At 33.3% G+C, this 18592-nt stretch overlaps 1 protein-coding gene across 1 annotated transcript in view; it reads right to left on the bottom strand.

Moving 5' to 3' along the window:
• Positions 1-18592, bottom strand: part of Idua (alpha-L-iduronidase) — a 165373-nt gene that overhangs the window by 2030 nt on the left and 144751 nt on the right. The window contains 6 exon segments of the mRNA XM_076452166.1: positions 5912-6030; positions 8296-8366; positions 8707-8829; positions 12498-12625; positions 14182-14282; positions 14437-14515. Coding sequence (XP_076308281.1) covers positions 5912-6030; positions 8296-8366; positions 8707-8829; positions 12498-12625; positions 14182-14282; positions 14437-14515 — 621 coding nt within the window.

Below are 18592 nucleotides of genomic sequence, written 5' to 3'. Positions count from 1 at the left end.
ACTAATATAATAGTGTGTCTCAATGTCACTGTACTAATATAATAGTGTGTCTCAATGTCACTGTACTAATATAATAGTGTGTCTCAATGTTACTGTACTGATATAATAGTGTGTCTCTCAATGTCACTGTACTAATATAATAGTGTGTCTCAATGTTACTGTACTAATATAATAGTTGTCTCAATGTCACTGTACCAATATAATAGTGTGTCTCTCAATGTCACTGTACTAATATAATAGTGTGTCTCTCAATGTCACTGTACTGATATAATAGTGTGTCTCAATGTTACTGTACTAATATAATAGTTGTCTCAATGTCACTGTACTAATATAATAGTGTGTCTCAAAGTCACTGTACTAATATAATAGTGTGTCTCAATGTTACTGTACTGATATAATAGTGTGTCTCTCAATGTCACTGTACTGATATAATAGTGTGTCTCAATGACACTGTACTAATATAATAGTGTGTCTCTCAATGTCACTGTACTAATATAATAGTGTCTCTCAATGTCACTGTACTCATATAGTGTGTCTCTCAATGTCACTGTACTAATATAATAGTGTGTCTCTCAATGTCACTGTACTGATATAATAGTGTGTCTCAATGTCACTGTACTAATATAATAGTGTGTCTCTCAATGTCACTGTACTAATATAATAGTGTGTCTCAATGTCACTGTACTAATATAATAGTGTGTCTCTCAATGTCACTGTACTAATATAATAGCGTGTCTCAATGACACTGTACTAATATAATAGTGTGTCTCTCAATGTCACTGTACTAATATAATAGTGTGTCTCAATGTCACTGTACTAATATAATAGTGTGTCTCTCAATGTCACTGTACTAATATAATAGTGTGTCTCAATGTCACTGTACTGATATAATAGTGTGTCTCTCAATGTCACTGTACTAATATAATAGTGTGTCTCAATGTCACTGTACTGATATAATAGTGTGTCTCTCTCAATGTCACTGTACTAATATAATAGTGTGTCTCAATGTCACTGTACTAATATAATAGTGTGTCTCTCAATGTCACTGTACTAATATAATAGTGTGTCTCTCAATGTCACTGTACTAATATAATAGTGTGTCTCTCAATGTCACTGTACTGATATAATAGTGTGTCTCAATGTCACTGTACTAATATAATAGTGTCTCTCTCAATGTCACTGTACTAATATAATAGTGTGTCTCAATGTCACTGTACTAATATAATAGTGTGTCTCTCAATGTCACTGTACTAATATAATAGTGTGTCTCAATGTCACTGTACTAATATAATAGTGTGTCTCTCAATGTCACTGTACTAATATAATAGTGTGTCTCTCAATGTCACTGTACTAATATAATAGTGTGTCTCAATGTCACTGTACTAATATAATAGTGTGTCTCTCAATGTCACTGTACTAATATAATAGTGTGTCTCCTCAATGTCACTGTACTTTGATATAATAGTGTCTCAATGTCACTGTACTAATATAATAGTGTCTCTCTCAATGTCACTGTACTAATATAATAGTGTGTCTCAATGTCACTGTACTAATATAATAGTGTGTCTCTCAATGTCACTGTACTAATATAATAGCGTGTCTCAATGACACTGTACTAATATAATAGTGTCTCTCAATGTCACTGTACTAATATAATTGTGTGTCTCAATGTCACTGTACTAATATAATAGTGTGTCTCTCAATGTCACTGTACTAATATAATAGTGTGTCTCAATGTCACTGTACTGATATAATAGTGTGTCTCTCAATGTCACTGTACTAATATAATAGTGTGTCTCAATGTCACTGTACTGATATAATAGTGTGTCTCTCAATGTCACTGTACTAATATAATAGTGTGTCTCAATGTCACTGTACTAATATAATAGTGTGTCTCTCAATGTCACTGTACTAATATAATAGTGTGTCTCTCAATGTCACTGTACCAATATAATAGTGTGTCTCTCAATGTCACTGTATTGATATAATAGTGTGTCTCAATGTCACTGTACTAATATAATAGTGTCTCTCTCCAATGTCACTGTACTAATATAATAGTGTGTCTCAATGTCACTGTACTAATATAATAGTGTGTCTCAATGTCACTGTACTAATATAATAGTGTGTCTCTCAATGTCACTGTACTAATATAATAGTGTGTCTCAATGTCACTGTACTAATATAATAGTGTGTCTCTCAATGTCACTGTACTAATATAATAGTGTGTCTCTCAATGTCACTGTACTAATATAATAGTGTGTCTCAATGTCACTGTACTAATATAATAGTGTGTCTCTCAATGTCACTGTACTAATATAATAGTGTGTCTCTCAATGTCACTGTACTAATATAATAGTGTGTCTCTCAATGTCACTGTACTGATATAATAGTGTCTCAATGTCACTGTACTAATATAATAGTGTATCTCTCAATGTCACTGTACTAATATAATAGTGTGTCTCAATGTCACTGTACTAATATAATAGTGTGTCTCTCAATGTCACTGTACTAATATAATAGTGTGTCTCAATGTCACTGTACTAATATAATAGTGTGTCTCTCAATGTCACTGTACTAATATAATAGTGTGTCTCAATGTCACTGTACTGATATAATAGTGTGTCTCTCAATGTCACTGTACTAATATAATAGTGTGTATCAATGTCACTGTACTGATATAATAGTGTGTCTCTCAATGTCACTGTACTAATATAATAGTGTGTCTCAATGTCACTGTACTAATATAATAGTGTGTCTCTCAATGTCACTGTACTAATATAATAGTGTGTCTCTCAATGTCACTGTACTAATATAATAGTGTGTCTCTCAATGTCACTGTACTAATATAATAGTGTGTCTCAATGACACTGTACTAATATAATAGTGTGTCTCTCAATGTCACTGTACTAATATAATAGTGTGTCTCTCAATGTCACTGTACTAATATAATAGTGTGTCTCTCAATGTCACTGTACTGATATAATAGTGTGTCTCAATGTCACTGTACTAATATAATAGTGTGTCTCTCAATGTCACTGTACTAATATAATAGTGTGTCTCTCAATGTCACTGTACTAATATAATAGTGTGTCTCAATGTCACTGTACTAATATAATAGTGTGTCTCAATGTCACTGTACTAATATAATAGTGTGTCTCTCAATGTCACTGTACTAATATAATAGTGTGTCTCTCAATGTCACTGTACTGATATAATAGTGTGTCTCAATGTCACTGTACTAATATAATAGTGTCTCTCAATGTCACTGTACTAATATAATAGTGTGTCTCAATGTCACTGTACTAATATAATAGTGTGTCTCTCAATGTCACTGTACTAATATAATAGTGTGTCTCAATGTCACTGTACTAATATAATAGTGTGTCTCTCAATGTCACTGTACTAATATAATAGTGTGTCTCTCAATGTCACTGTACTAATATAATAGTGTGTCTCAATGTCACTGTACTAATATAATAGTGTGTCTCTCAATGTCACTGTACTAATATAATAGTGTGTCTCTCAATGTCACTGTACTGATATAATAGTGTCTCAATGTCACTGTACTAATATAATAGTGTCTCTCTCAATGTCACTGTACTAATATAATAGTGTGTCTCAATGTCACTGTACTAATATAATAGTGTGTCTCTCAATGTCACTGTACTAATATAATAGTGTGTCTCAATGACACTGTACTAATATAATAGTGTCTCTCAATGTCACTGTACTAATATAATTGTGTGTCTCAATGTCACTGTACTAATATAATAGTGTGTCTCTCAATGTCACTGTACTAATATAATAGTGTGTCTCAATGTCACTGTACTGATATAATAGTGTGTCTCTCAATGTCACTGTACTAATATAATAGTGTGTCTCAATGTCACTGTACTGATATAATAGTGTGTCTCTCAATGTCACTGTACTAATATAATAGTGTGTCTCAATGTCACTGTACTAATATAATAGTGTGTCTCTCAATGTCACTGTACTAATATAATAGTGTGTCTCTCAATGTCACTGTACTAATATAATAGTGTGTCTCTCAATGTCACTGTACTGATATAATAGTGTGTCTCAATGTCACTGTACTAATATAATAGTGTCTCTCTCAATGTCACTGTACTAATATAATAGTGTGTCTCAATGTCACTGTACTAATATAATAGTGTGTCTCAATGTCACTGTACTAATATAATAGTGTGTCTCTCAATGTCACTGTACTAATATAATAGTGTGTCTCAATGTCACTGTACTAATATAATAGTGTGTCTCTCAATGTCACTGTACTAATATAATAGTGTGTCTCTCAATGTCACTGTACTAATATAATAGTGTGTGTCTCAATGTCACTGTACTAATATAATAGTGTGTCTCTCAATGTCACTGTACTAATATAATAGTGTGTCTCTCAATGTCACTGTACTAATATAATAGTGTGTCTCTCAATGTCACTGTACTGATATAATAGTGTGTCTCAATGTCACTGTACTAATATAATAGTGTGTCTCTCAATGTCACTGTACTAATATAATAGTGTGTCTCAATGTCACTGTACTAATATAATAGTGTGTCTCTCAATGTCACTGTACTAATATAATAGTGTGTCTCAATGTCACTGTACTAATATAATAGTGTGTCTCTCAATGTCACTGTACTAATATAATAGTGTGTCTCAATGTCACTGTACTGATATAATAGTGTGTCTCTCAATGTCACTGTACTAATATAATAGTGTGTATCAATGTCACTGTACTGATATAATAGTGTGTCTCTCAATGTCACTGTACTAATATAATAGTGTGTCTCAATGTCACTGTACTAATATAATAGTGTGTCTCTCAATGTCACTGTACTAATATAATAGTGTGTCTCTCAATGTCACTGTACTAATATAATAGTGTGTCTCTCAATGTCACTGTACTAATATAATAGTGTGTCTCAATGACACTGTACTAATATAATAGTGTGTCTCTCAATGTCACTGTACTAATATAATAGTGTGTCTCTCAATGTCACTGTACTAATATAATAGTGTGTCTCTCAATGTCACTGTACTGATATAATAGTGTGTCTCAATGTCACTGTACTAATATAATAGTGTGTCTCTCAATGTCACTGTACTAATATAATAGTGTGTCTCTCAATGTCACTGTACTAATATAATAGTGTGTCTCAATGTCACTGTACTAATATAATAGTGTGTCTCTCAATGTCACTGTACTAATATAATAGTGTGTCTCTCAATGTCACTGTACTAATATAATAGTGTGTCTCTCAATGTCACTGTACTAATATAATAGTGTGTCTCAATGTCACTGTACTGATATAATAGTGTGTCTCTCAATGTCACTGTACTAATATAATAGTGTGTCTCAATGTCACTGTACTAATATAATAGTGTGTCTCTCAATGTCACTGTACTAATATAATAGTGTGTCTCAATGTCACTGTACTAATATAATAGTGTGTCTCTCAATGTCACTGTACTAATATAATAGTGTGTCTCAATGACACTGTACTGATATAATAGTGTGTCTCAATGTCACTGTACCAATATAATAGTGTGTCCCTCAATGTCACTGTACTAATATAATAGTGTGTCTCAATGAAATGTTGTCAACATGTTGGAAAGTCCTGAATCAGTTAAAACAGTAAATTGTTATCTTCCAAGTAAACTTTCTAAACAAATAGTTTTGTTGCTAATTCTCAACTCAGTAACACAAAAGAAGCATGTTTAATAATAATAGACCCTATTCTCTCCTGTAATGGAATACAGACATATATTTAATAGTTATATACACTGACCTCTCCTGTAACATGAAACATAGATATGTTTAATGTTTATATACACTGACCTCTCCTGTAACATGAAACAGAGATATGTTTAATATTTACATACACTAACCTCTTCCGTGGAAACAAGAGAACTGGAAGGATGGAAACATAATGTCTTGGGTGTTAATTCTTCGGTAACCAGTAACACCACCTTTTTCCCAGAATTCTACCTCATATGTTAAAAGACAGCTGTAAAGACACACAGAAGTATCAATGAAGATGTTATTCTAACTACCCAATTTCACTTAATTTTAACATTAAATACCTCAAATACGATACTTGGATTTTTCAGTTTTACATGTAAAGGAAGCCCTGAATTATGATTCAGTTGATAATGTATTAAATATAGAGCTTAAAGTGAAAAATACATTTAAAATCTGAAGAAGCTAGCCCTGTTGAAAAAACAGTGACATTTAAAATCTGAAGAAGCTAGCCCTGTTGAAACAAACAGTGACATTTAAAATCTGAAGAAGCTAGCCCTGTTGAAACAAATAGTGACATTTAAAATATGAAGAAGCTAGCCTTGTTGAAACAAATAGTGACATTTAAAATCTGAAGAAGCTAGCCCTGTTGAAACAAATAGTGACATTTAAAATATGAAGAAGCTAGCCTTGTTGAAACAAATAGTGACATTTAAAATCTGAAGAAGCTAGCCCTGTTGAAACAAATAGTGACATTTAAAATCTGAAGAAGCTAGCCCTGTTGAAACAAATAGCAACATTTAAAATCTGAAGAAGCTAGCCCTGTTGAAACAAATAGCAACATTTAAAATCTGAAGAAGCTAGCCCTGTTGAAACAAATAGCAACATTTAAAATCTGAAGAAGCTAGCCCTGTTGAAACAAATAGCAACATTTAAAATCTGAAGAAGCTAGCCCTGTTGAAACAAATAGCAACATTTAAAATCTGAAGAAGCTAGCCCTGTTGAAACAAATAGTGACATTTAAAATCTGAAGAAGCTAGCCCTGTTGAAACAAATAGTGACATTTAAAATCTGAAGAAGCTAGTTCTGTTGAAACAAATAGTGACATTTAAAATCTGAAGAAGCTAGCCCTGTTGAAACAAATAGCAACATTTAAAATCTGAAGAAGCTAGTCCTGTTGAAACAAACAGTGACATTTAAAATCTGAAGAAGCTAGCCCTGTTGAAACAAATAGCAACATTTAAAATCTGAAGAAGCTAGCCCTGTTGAAACAAATAGTGACATTTAAAATCTGAAGAAGCTAGTTCTGTTGAAACAAATAGTGACATTTAAAATCTGAAGAAGCTAGCCCTGTTGAAACAAATAGCAACATTTAAAATCTGAAGAAGCTAGCCCTGTTGAAACAAACAGTGACATTTAAAATCTGAAGAAGCTAGCCCTGTTGAAACAAATAGTGACATTTAAAATCTGAAGAAGCTAGCTCTGTTGAAACAAACGGTGACATTTAAAATCTGAAGAAGCTAGCCCTGTTGAAACAAATAGGGACATTCTTTACTTCTCTTTAATACTGTGTGTAAAATACTTTTTAATATTAATATGTACATTTATTTAATTAATTTACATCACTGGCTTGGAATAAAGACTTATGTCTGCTTTAAGTTAGCCAAACATTGTGTAATGGCTTATGAAATTATATATGTTCAGCTAGTTTGTTATACATAATACAGCTTTATTATTTTGTAACAATTATTTTTTTAGCTCTGGACTGTATACGGTGGAGCGCCCTTAAGCCGCGGGCCATTAAACCGTGAAATCGCTTAAGTCGCTGTAGTAAGTCTTGTGAATGATGTAAGCCAGGATTATCGCAGCTAACCTCTAATTTAAGAACGTGTAAAAACGCGGCTTACGAATTTAATCCTGGCTTTATAACTTCAAGGGGATATTTAAAAAGGATTTGCTTTAATTTGGGAAATAAATAAAATATATTACAATAGAAATCGACCGTTAATCTACCTTATCCGCTCTCTATGTCAGCTTTATGGAGGCCGCCATTGTTACCGAATCACACCTCTCCATACATTAAAGTTAATCCGTGGTAAATCTGTGAAAAAGTAATCAATAATTAAAGTATTATTTTTAATTCGATAATCCGATATAATGATCACGCAATGGCCTGGATGAGGCTCTTCGGCAGAGCTGTTGGTGACTTTGGCTTTTCAGTCACAAAGGTTTAAGCCATGGACCACTTAAGCCGCGGTTGACCCCCCAAATACTGTGGCTTAACAGCGCTCCACTGTATTTAGGTTATTTTTTATATTAAATTATTAACCGAAAGTCTACTTCAGAAATATCAGAAGTACAAATGTATACATAGATTTTACTGCAGGAAAAATGACTGGAGTTGTTTTAGAAGCAATGACACAACATACTATGTTCTGTTTGGCCATATTCAAAATAACTCTGAACAATAGTTACTTTATCATTAATAAACAAGTTATTCTATGACCATAAAATACAAAGCTAAAATACCTACCAAGTGGAAAGATCCTTCCATACAATCAAAACAGTGCAGTTGTTCACTCCTATCACTCTTACTCCGTGAATCTGTCGGGTGGAAGTGAACGGGAAGTTCATAATGTTATGTGTTAGCTTTTATAGATTGTAGGTTACTAGATAAAATAACACTTTATAGATTGTAGGTTACTAGATAAAATAACACTTTATAGATTGTAGGTTACTAGATAAAATAACACTTTATTTATTTATGGTGAAAACGTGTGCAGAATTAGTAAGCTAACTAAACCTCATGAGATATCATTGGGTTTATGGCCAAAGATACAATAATTTCACACCTTAAATGTTTACTGGTACTTACAAGACTGGAATAGAATTCTGAACAAATATCAAACAGATCTTATTATTAAATTTCACTTAAGTACAATACCTTTTCTGGTGGTGATCCTTTAGCACAAATATGCAACAAAGCAATGCCTGGAAGTGGAAGTTTGAGATGAAACTTCCATGGTGGATGTTTCAAAGACTGTGGTGTATACAAACGAAAAGGATTCTAAAAACAAAAATTTTAAGACTGATAAACCAGAAAATAGCTTGTGAAACATATACATATAACATCCTAATTTTGAAACATATTTAAAGTGAAAACTGTGTATGAGACACCTATGCCCCTATGTTTAAATCTTCCCAATTTGACATAGAATCTTTCCATAAGATTAGAAAAAATTTCAAACCTTAACAAGTTCTAGAATTTTGCATTAAGAACTTGTTGTACACATCTGTTCATTCAATCTTGAGATAGGCTGTCCACAAAACTTGGAGTGACAAATGACTCTCTTTAATTCTTCATGGGGGAGTGGTATAAAAAAAAGTTCATTTGTTTTAAAACAAAGATAACCATGTAACCAATTGTTCAATAGTGACATGTACATAAGAAAGATATAATAATGTAAATACATGTATCTTAGAACAGCTGGTATGGGTATGAACACTTTCTAATAAAGCAGAGAACAATGTTTCAACCTTCCTAGGTCATCATCATCAGGTCAACAAAGAGAGAATTTGCAACTGATGGTTGCCAGGCACATCTTAGGGATGAGAGTATAAATGGGTATGTAGGGGGCATTGCAATTAGAAGTTAGGTTATTAATTAGTATAGGTATAAAGTTGTTACTTTATATTGGTTTAATTTTGGTTTTAATTGTTGTATAAGTAGGGCTTCTTTGATTTTGCATTTGTTTTTATTTGTTTCCATACTTAGTATCTAGATGTTTTCTACGGTTATGTTGTATTTATTTGATTTGTTAAAAACGTGTGAAGGTGTATCTCGTTTACATTTTTCTGCTTGTTTCTCCAATGTAGAATTCGTGTTTTGTTTGTCAGGAGATTTTACATATTATGGACTATAGTTTTGAACCTCCAATGTAGAATTCATGTTTTGTTTGTCAGGAGATTTTACATATTATGGACTATAGTTTTGAACCTGTTTTTTGAATAAATTTGGTGTTTACTGGAATGTTGTGTTCTGTCGTAAGTGTTTTTTTCCAAATGTTGGTTGTTTTTTTACTGATGTTGGGAATATATGGTATGCAGCAGTATAAGGCTTTGTAGTTTGTTGTAACTTGGGATTTATTGTTGTTTGTCTAGGTGTGTGTATACAATTTTTTCTATGGTTTCTTGAGGAAATGTGTTGATGTTGATGAAGTGTTGTTTTATTTTGTTCATTTTATCGTTAATTTTATCAGGTGAACATAGTTTTGTGACTGAGTTTATTTGGTTTCTTAATGTGTTGAATTTTTGTTTTGTTTCATGTGCTGAGTCCCAGTGAATATATAATCCAGTATGGGTGCTTTTTCTGTGGATTTCTGTTTTGAATTGTGTATCAGTTCTAGTGATTTTGAGGTTAAGAAATGCTATTTGGTTAGTTTTTTTCCTTTTCACAAGTGAACTTAATGTAAGGGTGTATTGAGTTAACGTGATTGGAAAAACTAAGTAATGCATGTTCCGTAGATGTGAATCCTGCAACTGTATTATTACATACCTGTACCAGTATAGTGGTGGGTGTAAGGCTGAATTGATTGCTTGTGATTCAATCTGTGTCATAAAAACGTTAGCTAGAACTGGTGACACGGGATTCTCCATACTTAGGCCATTTATTTGTGGGTAGTTTTGGTTATTGAACATAAACTTAGTTTTGGTGGTCAAAAGACCGACACACACACAAAAGCTATATGGCAGCCCTGAACCTCACAAACCAATTGTCCACTACAACCCATAATATCAACCTATGAATCATTTAACTACAACCTCAGTAAATATATAGTGTGGGAATTTTATAAATATGTAACATAGCTGGCTCCTTTTTCAAAGACTCTTTTAACTTTAAATATATTCTTAATCAACTAAATCATAAAGCCTTAATGGCCAGTTTTGATGTAATCTCCATTTTCACAGAAATCCCAACCATTGAAGCCTGCAAGACAGCTTTAGAACTTTATATCCAAGACCCCAACCCATTGATACACATTCCCAGCAACCAATTAGCAACCCTTATAGAATTCACTACCACCAAAACTAACTTTATGTTCAATTACTAAAACTACCTACAAATAAATGATCTAAGTATGGGGAATCCCGTGTTACCAGTTCTAGCCAACATTTTTATGACACAGATTGAATCTCAAGTGATCAATTCAGACTTACACCCACTACTATACTGGGTATGTAGACAATGCAATTGCTGGAATCACATTCATAGAACACACACTTAGTTTTTCAACCATGTTAACTCTATACATTTCAATATTAAGTTCACCTGTTAACAGGAAGAAACTAACCAAATAACATTTCTTAACCTCAAGAGGAAAAGAACTGATATGCAATTCAAAACAGAAATCCACAGAAATATCACCCAAACTATATTATATGATCCCTGGGACTCAGCACATGAAACAAAACAAAAACTCAACATGTTAAGAAACCAAATAAACACAGTCACAAAACTATGTTCACCTGATAAAATTAACAATGAAATGAACAATATAAAACAACTCTTCATCAACATCAAATTTCCTCCAAATACTGTTGAAAAAATTAAATGCACACACCCAGATGAACAACACAATCAACAACAAACAAACGATAATAAACCCTAAGATACAACAAGCCACAAAACCTTATACTGCTGCATACCATATTTCTGACATCAGTGAAAAAAATAACCAACATTTGGAAAACACTAATAACAAAACACAACATTCCAGTAAACACCAAATTTATTTTTAAAACCAGGTACAAAACTAAAGTCCATACTATATAAAAAGTATACTAATGAACACAACATGAATTCTAAATTTAGAGAAACAAGCAGAAAAATGGAAACTAGATTAAAAAGAACCAAAAAAATATATATCTTCACATATTTTTGAACATTGCAAATCAAATAAACACAACATAACCATAGAAAACACTCAGATACTAAGCAGGAAACATATAAAGCAACACCTTTATACCTAAACCAATTAATAACCTAACATCTAACTGCAACTCAACAATCCCATACCCGTTTATACTCTCATCCCCAGGAAGAATCTGGCAACAGTCAGTTGCAAACTCTCTCTTTGTCCATCTGAAGATGACCTAGGAAGGTTGAAACATTGTTCTCTGCTTTATTACTGAAAGTATTAATACCTATATCAGCCATTCTGAGATACATTTTTATTTTAAGTGGGTTCCTTGTCATCAAGAATGTAAATACATGTTATATAACAATGGAAATATAATGTTTATTTTTTTCAGACTAATCTAAAATAAAAAGTTTACAAGCTGTCAATAGACAAACAATGCCTTGCATCTACGAGTTATAACTGAATCAATAATAGTATTATAAAATATGTCGCATCAAAATCAGAACTCTCAGGTTTAATTCCAAATAATTTTCTCAGATATTTCTTCTCATGACACTTTGTAGCTTCAATTCACCCTTCATATCAAGCTTATCCTCACATCTTTTCAACATTTTTATAATACTTAATTAAATTAAAATATGGTTAATTAAATGAAGTTATTGTATATTAAAATGATTCACTGCTATTGAATAAGAAAATGCATTTTATAAAGTCACAGTTTTCCATGGCTTTTCCATGTCTGGAAACCAACTTTGAAAATTTTCCAGTTTTTCTAGGATGTGTGGGAAATATTGCTGTTATAAAAAAAACTTACTTCTTGATGTCTCATCTTTTCCATCAAAATAGGAGATGGGAACACTGGCCGTCCACTCTGAAGCCAAACACTGAATGGATTTGTACGAAAGTTATCAATAATGTAGCAAGTCCATTTAAGATCCTCTACTGAAAAAAGTTAAGAAACATATTTAGAACTCTTTCTAAAAGAATGCATTTTGGAAATATATAAAAAAGAAAGAAAAAAAAATATAAACAACAGTTTTATTCTAGTTACAAAAAGAGATAGAGCTCTGTTGGACAACACAAACCACCAGTAGCTGATGATTGTACTAAGCACTATAGGACAGTAATCACCACCAGTACCTGATGATTGTACTAAGCACTACAGGACAGTAATCACCACCAGTACCTGATGATTGTACTAAGCACTATAGGACAGTAATCACCACCAGTACCTGATGATTGTACTAAGCACTACAGGACAGTAATCACCACCAGTACCTGATGATTGTACTAAGCACTACAGGACAGTAATCACCAACAGTACCTGATGATTGTACTAAGCACTACAGGACAGTAATCACCACCAGTACCTGATGATTGTACTAAGCACTACAGGACAGTAATCACCACCAGTACCTGATGATTGTACTAAGCACTACAGGACAGTAATCACCACCAGTGCCTGATGATTGTACTAAGCACTACAGGACAGTAATCACCACCAGTACCTGATGATTGTACTAAGCACTACAGGACAGTAATCACCACCAGTACCTGATGATTGTATTAAGCACTACAGGACAGTAATCACCACCAGTACCTGATGATTGTACTAAGCACTACAGGACAGTAATCACCACCAGTACCTGATGATTGTACTAAGCACTACAGGACAGTAATCACCACCAGTACCTGATGATTGTACTAAGCACTACAGGACAGTAATCACCACCAGTACCTGATGATTGTACTAAGCACTACAGGACAGTAATCACCACCAGTACCTGATGATTGTACTAAGCACTACAGGACAGTAATCACCACCAGTACCTGATGATTGTACTAAGCACTACAGGACAGTAATCACCACCAGTACCTGATGATTGTACTAAGCACTACAGGACAGTAATCACCACCAGTACCTGATGATTGTACTAAGCACTACGGGACAGTAATCACCACCAGTACATGATGATTGTACTAAGCACTACAGGACAGTAATCACCACCAGTACCTGATGATTGTACTAAGCACTACGGGACAGTAATCACCACCAGTACCTGATGATTGTACTAAGCACTACAGGACAGTAATCACCACCAGTATCTGATGATTGTACTAAGCACTACAGGACAGTAATCCTAAATCTGTGGTTTGCAAATTCTTTTCAGGTGGTCTACAGAAAGGACCACAGTAAATAGGTCCCACTGTCGTCCACAAATGAAAAAAAATCTCTGAGAACCAATAACTGGGAATATTACAATAATTAGTTTTTGTGGGAGCAGAAATAAAAATATATAGTACAATGAAAAAAACAGAGAATAAGACAGATATTAGTTTTCATATCTTTCTATGTTTGAATAACTTTGTGTAATTAAAAAGATAAAACAATCACTGATTGGTACAGCCTTAAAAATTACAAGAAAAAAGAAACCAGATGGATTGTATATCTTACTGTTACTACTTACACCTTGTACATGAAACCCCATTATTCTCACCTGTTTTTGGTAAGGAATATTCCATGTACACTTTGATAGAAGATATTCCAGTCATGTTTGTGGTGTCTGCACTGTTGTACATTAAAATGATAAACTGCAAACTATAAAAACAAAAATACAAACATAATAAGAAAAGTGTTTAATCAAAGACAAATGTGTTACTATCACCACATGTTGTAGGATAATTTATAATCAGATTATTTAAATGTTGAGGAATATCACTAACATGAGTTAAAAAATGATGTAAAAACTTACTTGTCAGCAACACTTGCTTTATCTGGTTTATGCATGGTTGGAATTATGCCAAAATGATGTTTTAGTGGAACACCTGAACCTGAACAAATAAATGTCATTAATAATGAAAAAGGATCAGAAAAACACTTAGAAAAATGAGTTTTGTTACAAACAGTGCTGTACCATCAGAAAGAAGCCGACTGTCACAATGAAGCACTAAAACAGCCAGTAATGTATGAAATTCTGAACAGTATATTACTTGTTTGATTCTGAGTTTTGTTACAAACAGTGCTGTACCATCAGAAAGAAGCCGACTGTCACAATGAAGCACTAAAACAGCCAGTAATGTATGAAATTCTGAACAGTATATTACTTGTTTGATTCTTTTGCACATAAATGTTAAACAAACTATATCACCTTTGCTTCACTCTTAAAAATTTTATGTTAAACAAACAAAAGTTTATAATTGTGTACCCTTGTGAACAAAGGGTATTTCCTTTCGTGTTTCACACAGTTTATCAATTTCAAAGTTTCAACTGAGTAAAGAATTGTTAAAACATGTGCTTTTTTGTTTTCCTTTATCTTAAAATAAATCTAGACTGTTTAGTTGTGTTTTATTATCTATTCATCTTTAACAATTTTATTATCTGATTAATGTTTAGAATGTGCCCAGAGTAGACAGTGGAAATGTTTAGAAACATCACACATGAGCTCAACTCACAGTGAGAAAGAGCATTTTATAAATAAATTATAACTTTAAGTTTCACAAAAAACATAGCTACTAACATTACAAAAGTGAAGGTAGTTATGAGAAAAATGTTTGTAAAGAATTTAGTTCCCTACATAATGTTAAATGCTTGGTACAAAGCTGTAGATAGAAATATCTGAACAAACATTTGTTACATGTTCCAGGTGTGCTGGTTATGCTGTATGCTATGTTACATGATACAGGTATGCTGGTTATGTTACATGTTCCAGGTGTGCTGGTTATGCTGTATGTTATGTTACATGTTACAGGTATGCTGGTTATGTTACATGTTCCAGGTGTGCTGGTTATGCTGTATGCTATGTTACATGATACAGGTATGCTGGTTATGTTACATGTTCCAGGTGTGCTGGTTATGCTGTATGTTATGTTACATGATACAGGTATGCTGGTTATGTTACATGTTCCAGGTGTGCTGGTTATGCTGTATGTTATGTTACATGTTACAGGTATGCTGGTTATGCTACATGTTCCAGGTGTGCTGGTTATGCTGTATGTTATGTTACATGATACAGGAATGCTGGTTATGCTACATGTTCCAGGTATGCTGGTTATGCTGTATGTTGTGTTACATATTACAGGTATGCTGACTATGTTACATGTTTCAGATATGCTGGTTATGCTCTATGTTATGTTACATGTTACAGGTATGCTAACTATATATATTAATAGCAAGGTGGATTGAATTATTTCTCGTCATTGTTAAAATGTAATTTTGTGAACATTAGAGAATTATGTGAATGGAATATGGATATTGGTGGTTCCTTTACATGTATCCAAATGTTCAGAAGTCATGACATTAAGGAATTGTTGCAACATTTCTGTCAAACGATATCCCATAGAAATCTTAACACAAAAATAACCAGAAAGTTCAAATTAATGAATACTTTACGAGTTTTTGAAATATATTCAATATCACCAGGAACCTAATGTCACATTTACAAACAAACAAGTAGTTTAGCTTTAGATATCCAGAGAAAATATGTCATGTTGCATGCTACATATATTTTGCAAATCAGTTTAAACGTATTAAAGTTTAAGGACAACTGTCTAAATCATTTTATAGAAGTTTTAAGCAAAACACTTATATCCAAGATCTAGAAATTAAAATACAACATTTACATCTTCTTTAATTAATTACTCTTTTGCTCATAAAGTAGAATAATAAATTATTCTAAACAATTCAACCATCTAAGTCTGTTACAAGTTTACTTTAAGGCTTTCATCATGGTGAGACAAAAGGTTAAACAGTATGTTAAATGGATATAACCAAAGAGATAAATCATGACAATATAAACATAACCAACAAGACAAAACATGACCTGTATGGATATAACCCACAAGACAAATCATGACCTGTATGGGTATAATCAACAATGCTAATCATGACCTGTATGGATATAACCAATAATACTAATCATGACTGAAATGGATATAACCAATAATACTAATAATGACTGAAATGGATATAACCAACAATACTAATCATGACTGAAATGGATATAACCAACAATACTAATCATGACTGAAATGGATAAAACCAACAATACTACTCATGACCTATCTGGATATAATCAACAACACTAATAATGAGCTATATGGATATAACCAACAACACTAATCATAACCTCTATGGATATAACCAATAATACTAATCATGACCTATCTGGATATAATCAACAACACTAATAATGAGCTATATGGATAAAACCAAGAATACAAATCATGATTATGTGGATATAACCAACAATACTAAATCATGACTATGTAGATATAACCAACACTACTAACCATGACCTATGTGGATACAACCAACACTACTAACCATGACCTATGTGAATATAACCAAGAATACTAATCATTACACTACGAAACAAAATTTTTACTTTTTCTTGTTCCTGGGCAGAAAGTGTTATTTCCCAATTGCTTATGCTTAAAGTTAATGGAAAAGGCCTGCTTTTCTCTTCAAACTTTGCTTTTGAAATATTCAAATTTATCCATTTTCCAGAACATTCCAGAGATCTTGGTCTAACAAAATAAAATGCAGAGCTTTTGACATCTAGGCTCAAGGAGTGAGATTTCTTAGATGAAAGTGTGCAAGTTGCAAGTCAGAGGAAGCTTCATCAACATTTTTCAGGCTTCTTCCCTCATGAAGATGGGCTCTGATTCTGCCACAATGTATCCAGTTTGTGCAAGGCAATTAGAATTGCCTGTAACCCGAATGAGTGGTGCCTCTTCATTGATAGCTCATTCAGAAGCCTCAAAGCTGTGCTGCTCCATAATGGGAATAAGTATCCGTCTCTTCCCCTGGCTCATTTGGTGCACCTCAAAGAGGAATACAACAGCATCAAGACCTTGCTAGAAGCCTTGAAGTATGATGAGTATGGCTGGGAGGTTATTGGAAACTTCAAAATGGTGGCATTCCTGATGGGTCTCCAAGGAGGCTTTACCAAGTTCCCTGTTATTTTTGCCTTTGCAACAGCAGGGATATCACAGTGCCCTACAAAAGGAAGCACTGGCCACAACGGATCGAGTTCTCTGTGAAGAAGCCCAATGTCAAGTGTGAGCCAGAAGGCATTGTTCCCACCATTGCACATAAAACTGGGTCTTATGAAACAATTTGTCACAGCTCTTGATAGGGAGTCTGCAGCCTTCAAGTACCTTCAAAACTTCTTCCCTAAGCTGTGTGAGGCAAAGTCAAACCTGGCATCTTCATTGGACCACAAATAAAGAAGATCCTGGAGTGCACAGAATTCCTCAAGAAGCTCAGTGGGAAGAGAAAAAAAGCTTGGAGCAGCTTTGTTGCAGTGGTTCGGGGCTTCTTGGGCAATCACAAGGCCAAAAATTATGTGGTACTGGTTGAGGCTCTGGTAAAGAACTACACAAAATGGGCTGTTGGATGTCCCTGAAAGACCATATTCTAGATACTCATCTTGATAAAATCAATGAGAACATGGGAGCATACACAGGGAAGCAAGGCGAGTGCTTCCACTGAGATATACTGGACTTTGAATGCTGCTACCAAGGAGTGTATAACGAAAACATGATGGGAGACTATATTTGGGGGTTAATACGTGAAAGTGATTTACATTACAGTTGCAAATCTCAAAAACCTTCTAAACATTTATGTATAACTTTAGTATAAATACATGTAAGTCTTGATTCATATGTTGTTTCATTCAGACCTTATGTAAATAAAAATGTGCAAATTTGTCTGTTTTTACAGAGAAAATAGGTTTATTTCTAAATTTCATTATCCAGGTCACAAAAGCAAAGTTTGAAGGGAATAATGGCCATTTTCTGTATTTTTACAACATAACCAATTAAGAAATAACACATACTGTCCAGAAACACAACTTTTGTTACATAGTGTTATCACTCTGTACATGTTAGCATGCATCCTTCCCACAC

This window comes from Tachypleus tridentatus, chromosome 8 (genome assembly GCF_004210375.1).
Source record: "Tachypleus tridentatus isolate NWPU-2018 chromosome 8, ASM421037v1, whole genome shotgun sequence".
NCBI lineage: Eukaryota > Metazoa > Arthropoda > Merostomata > Xiphosura > Limulidae > Tachypleus > Tachypleus tridentatus.
Note: the sequence above shows the minus strand (reverse complement) of the source record. Positions and strands in the feature narration are given on the sequence as shown.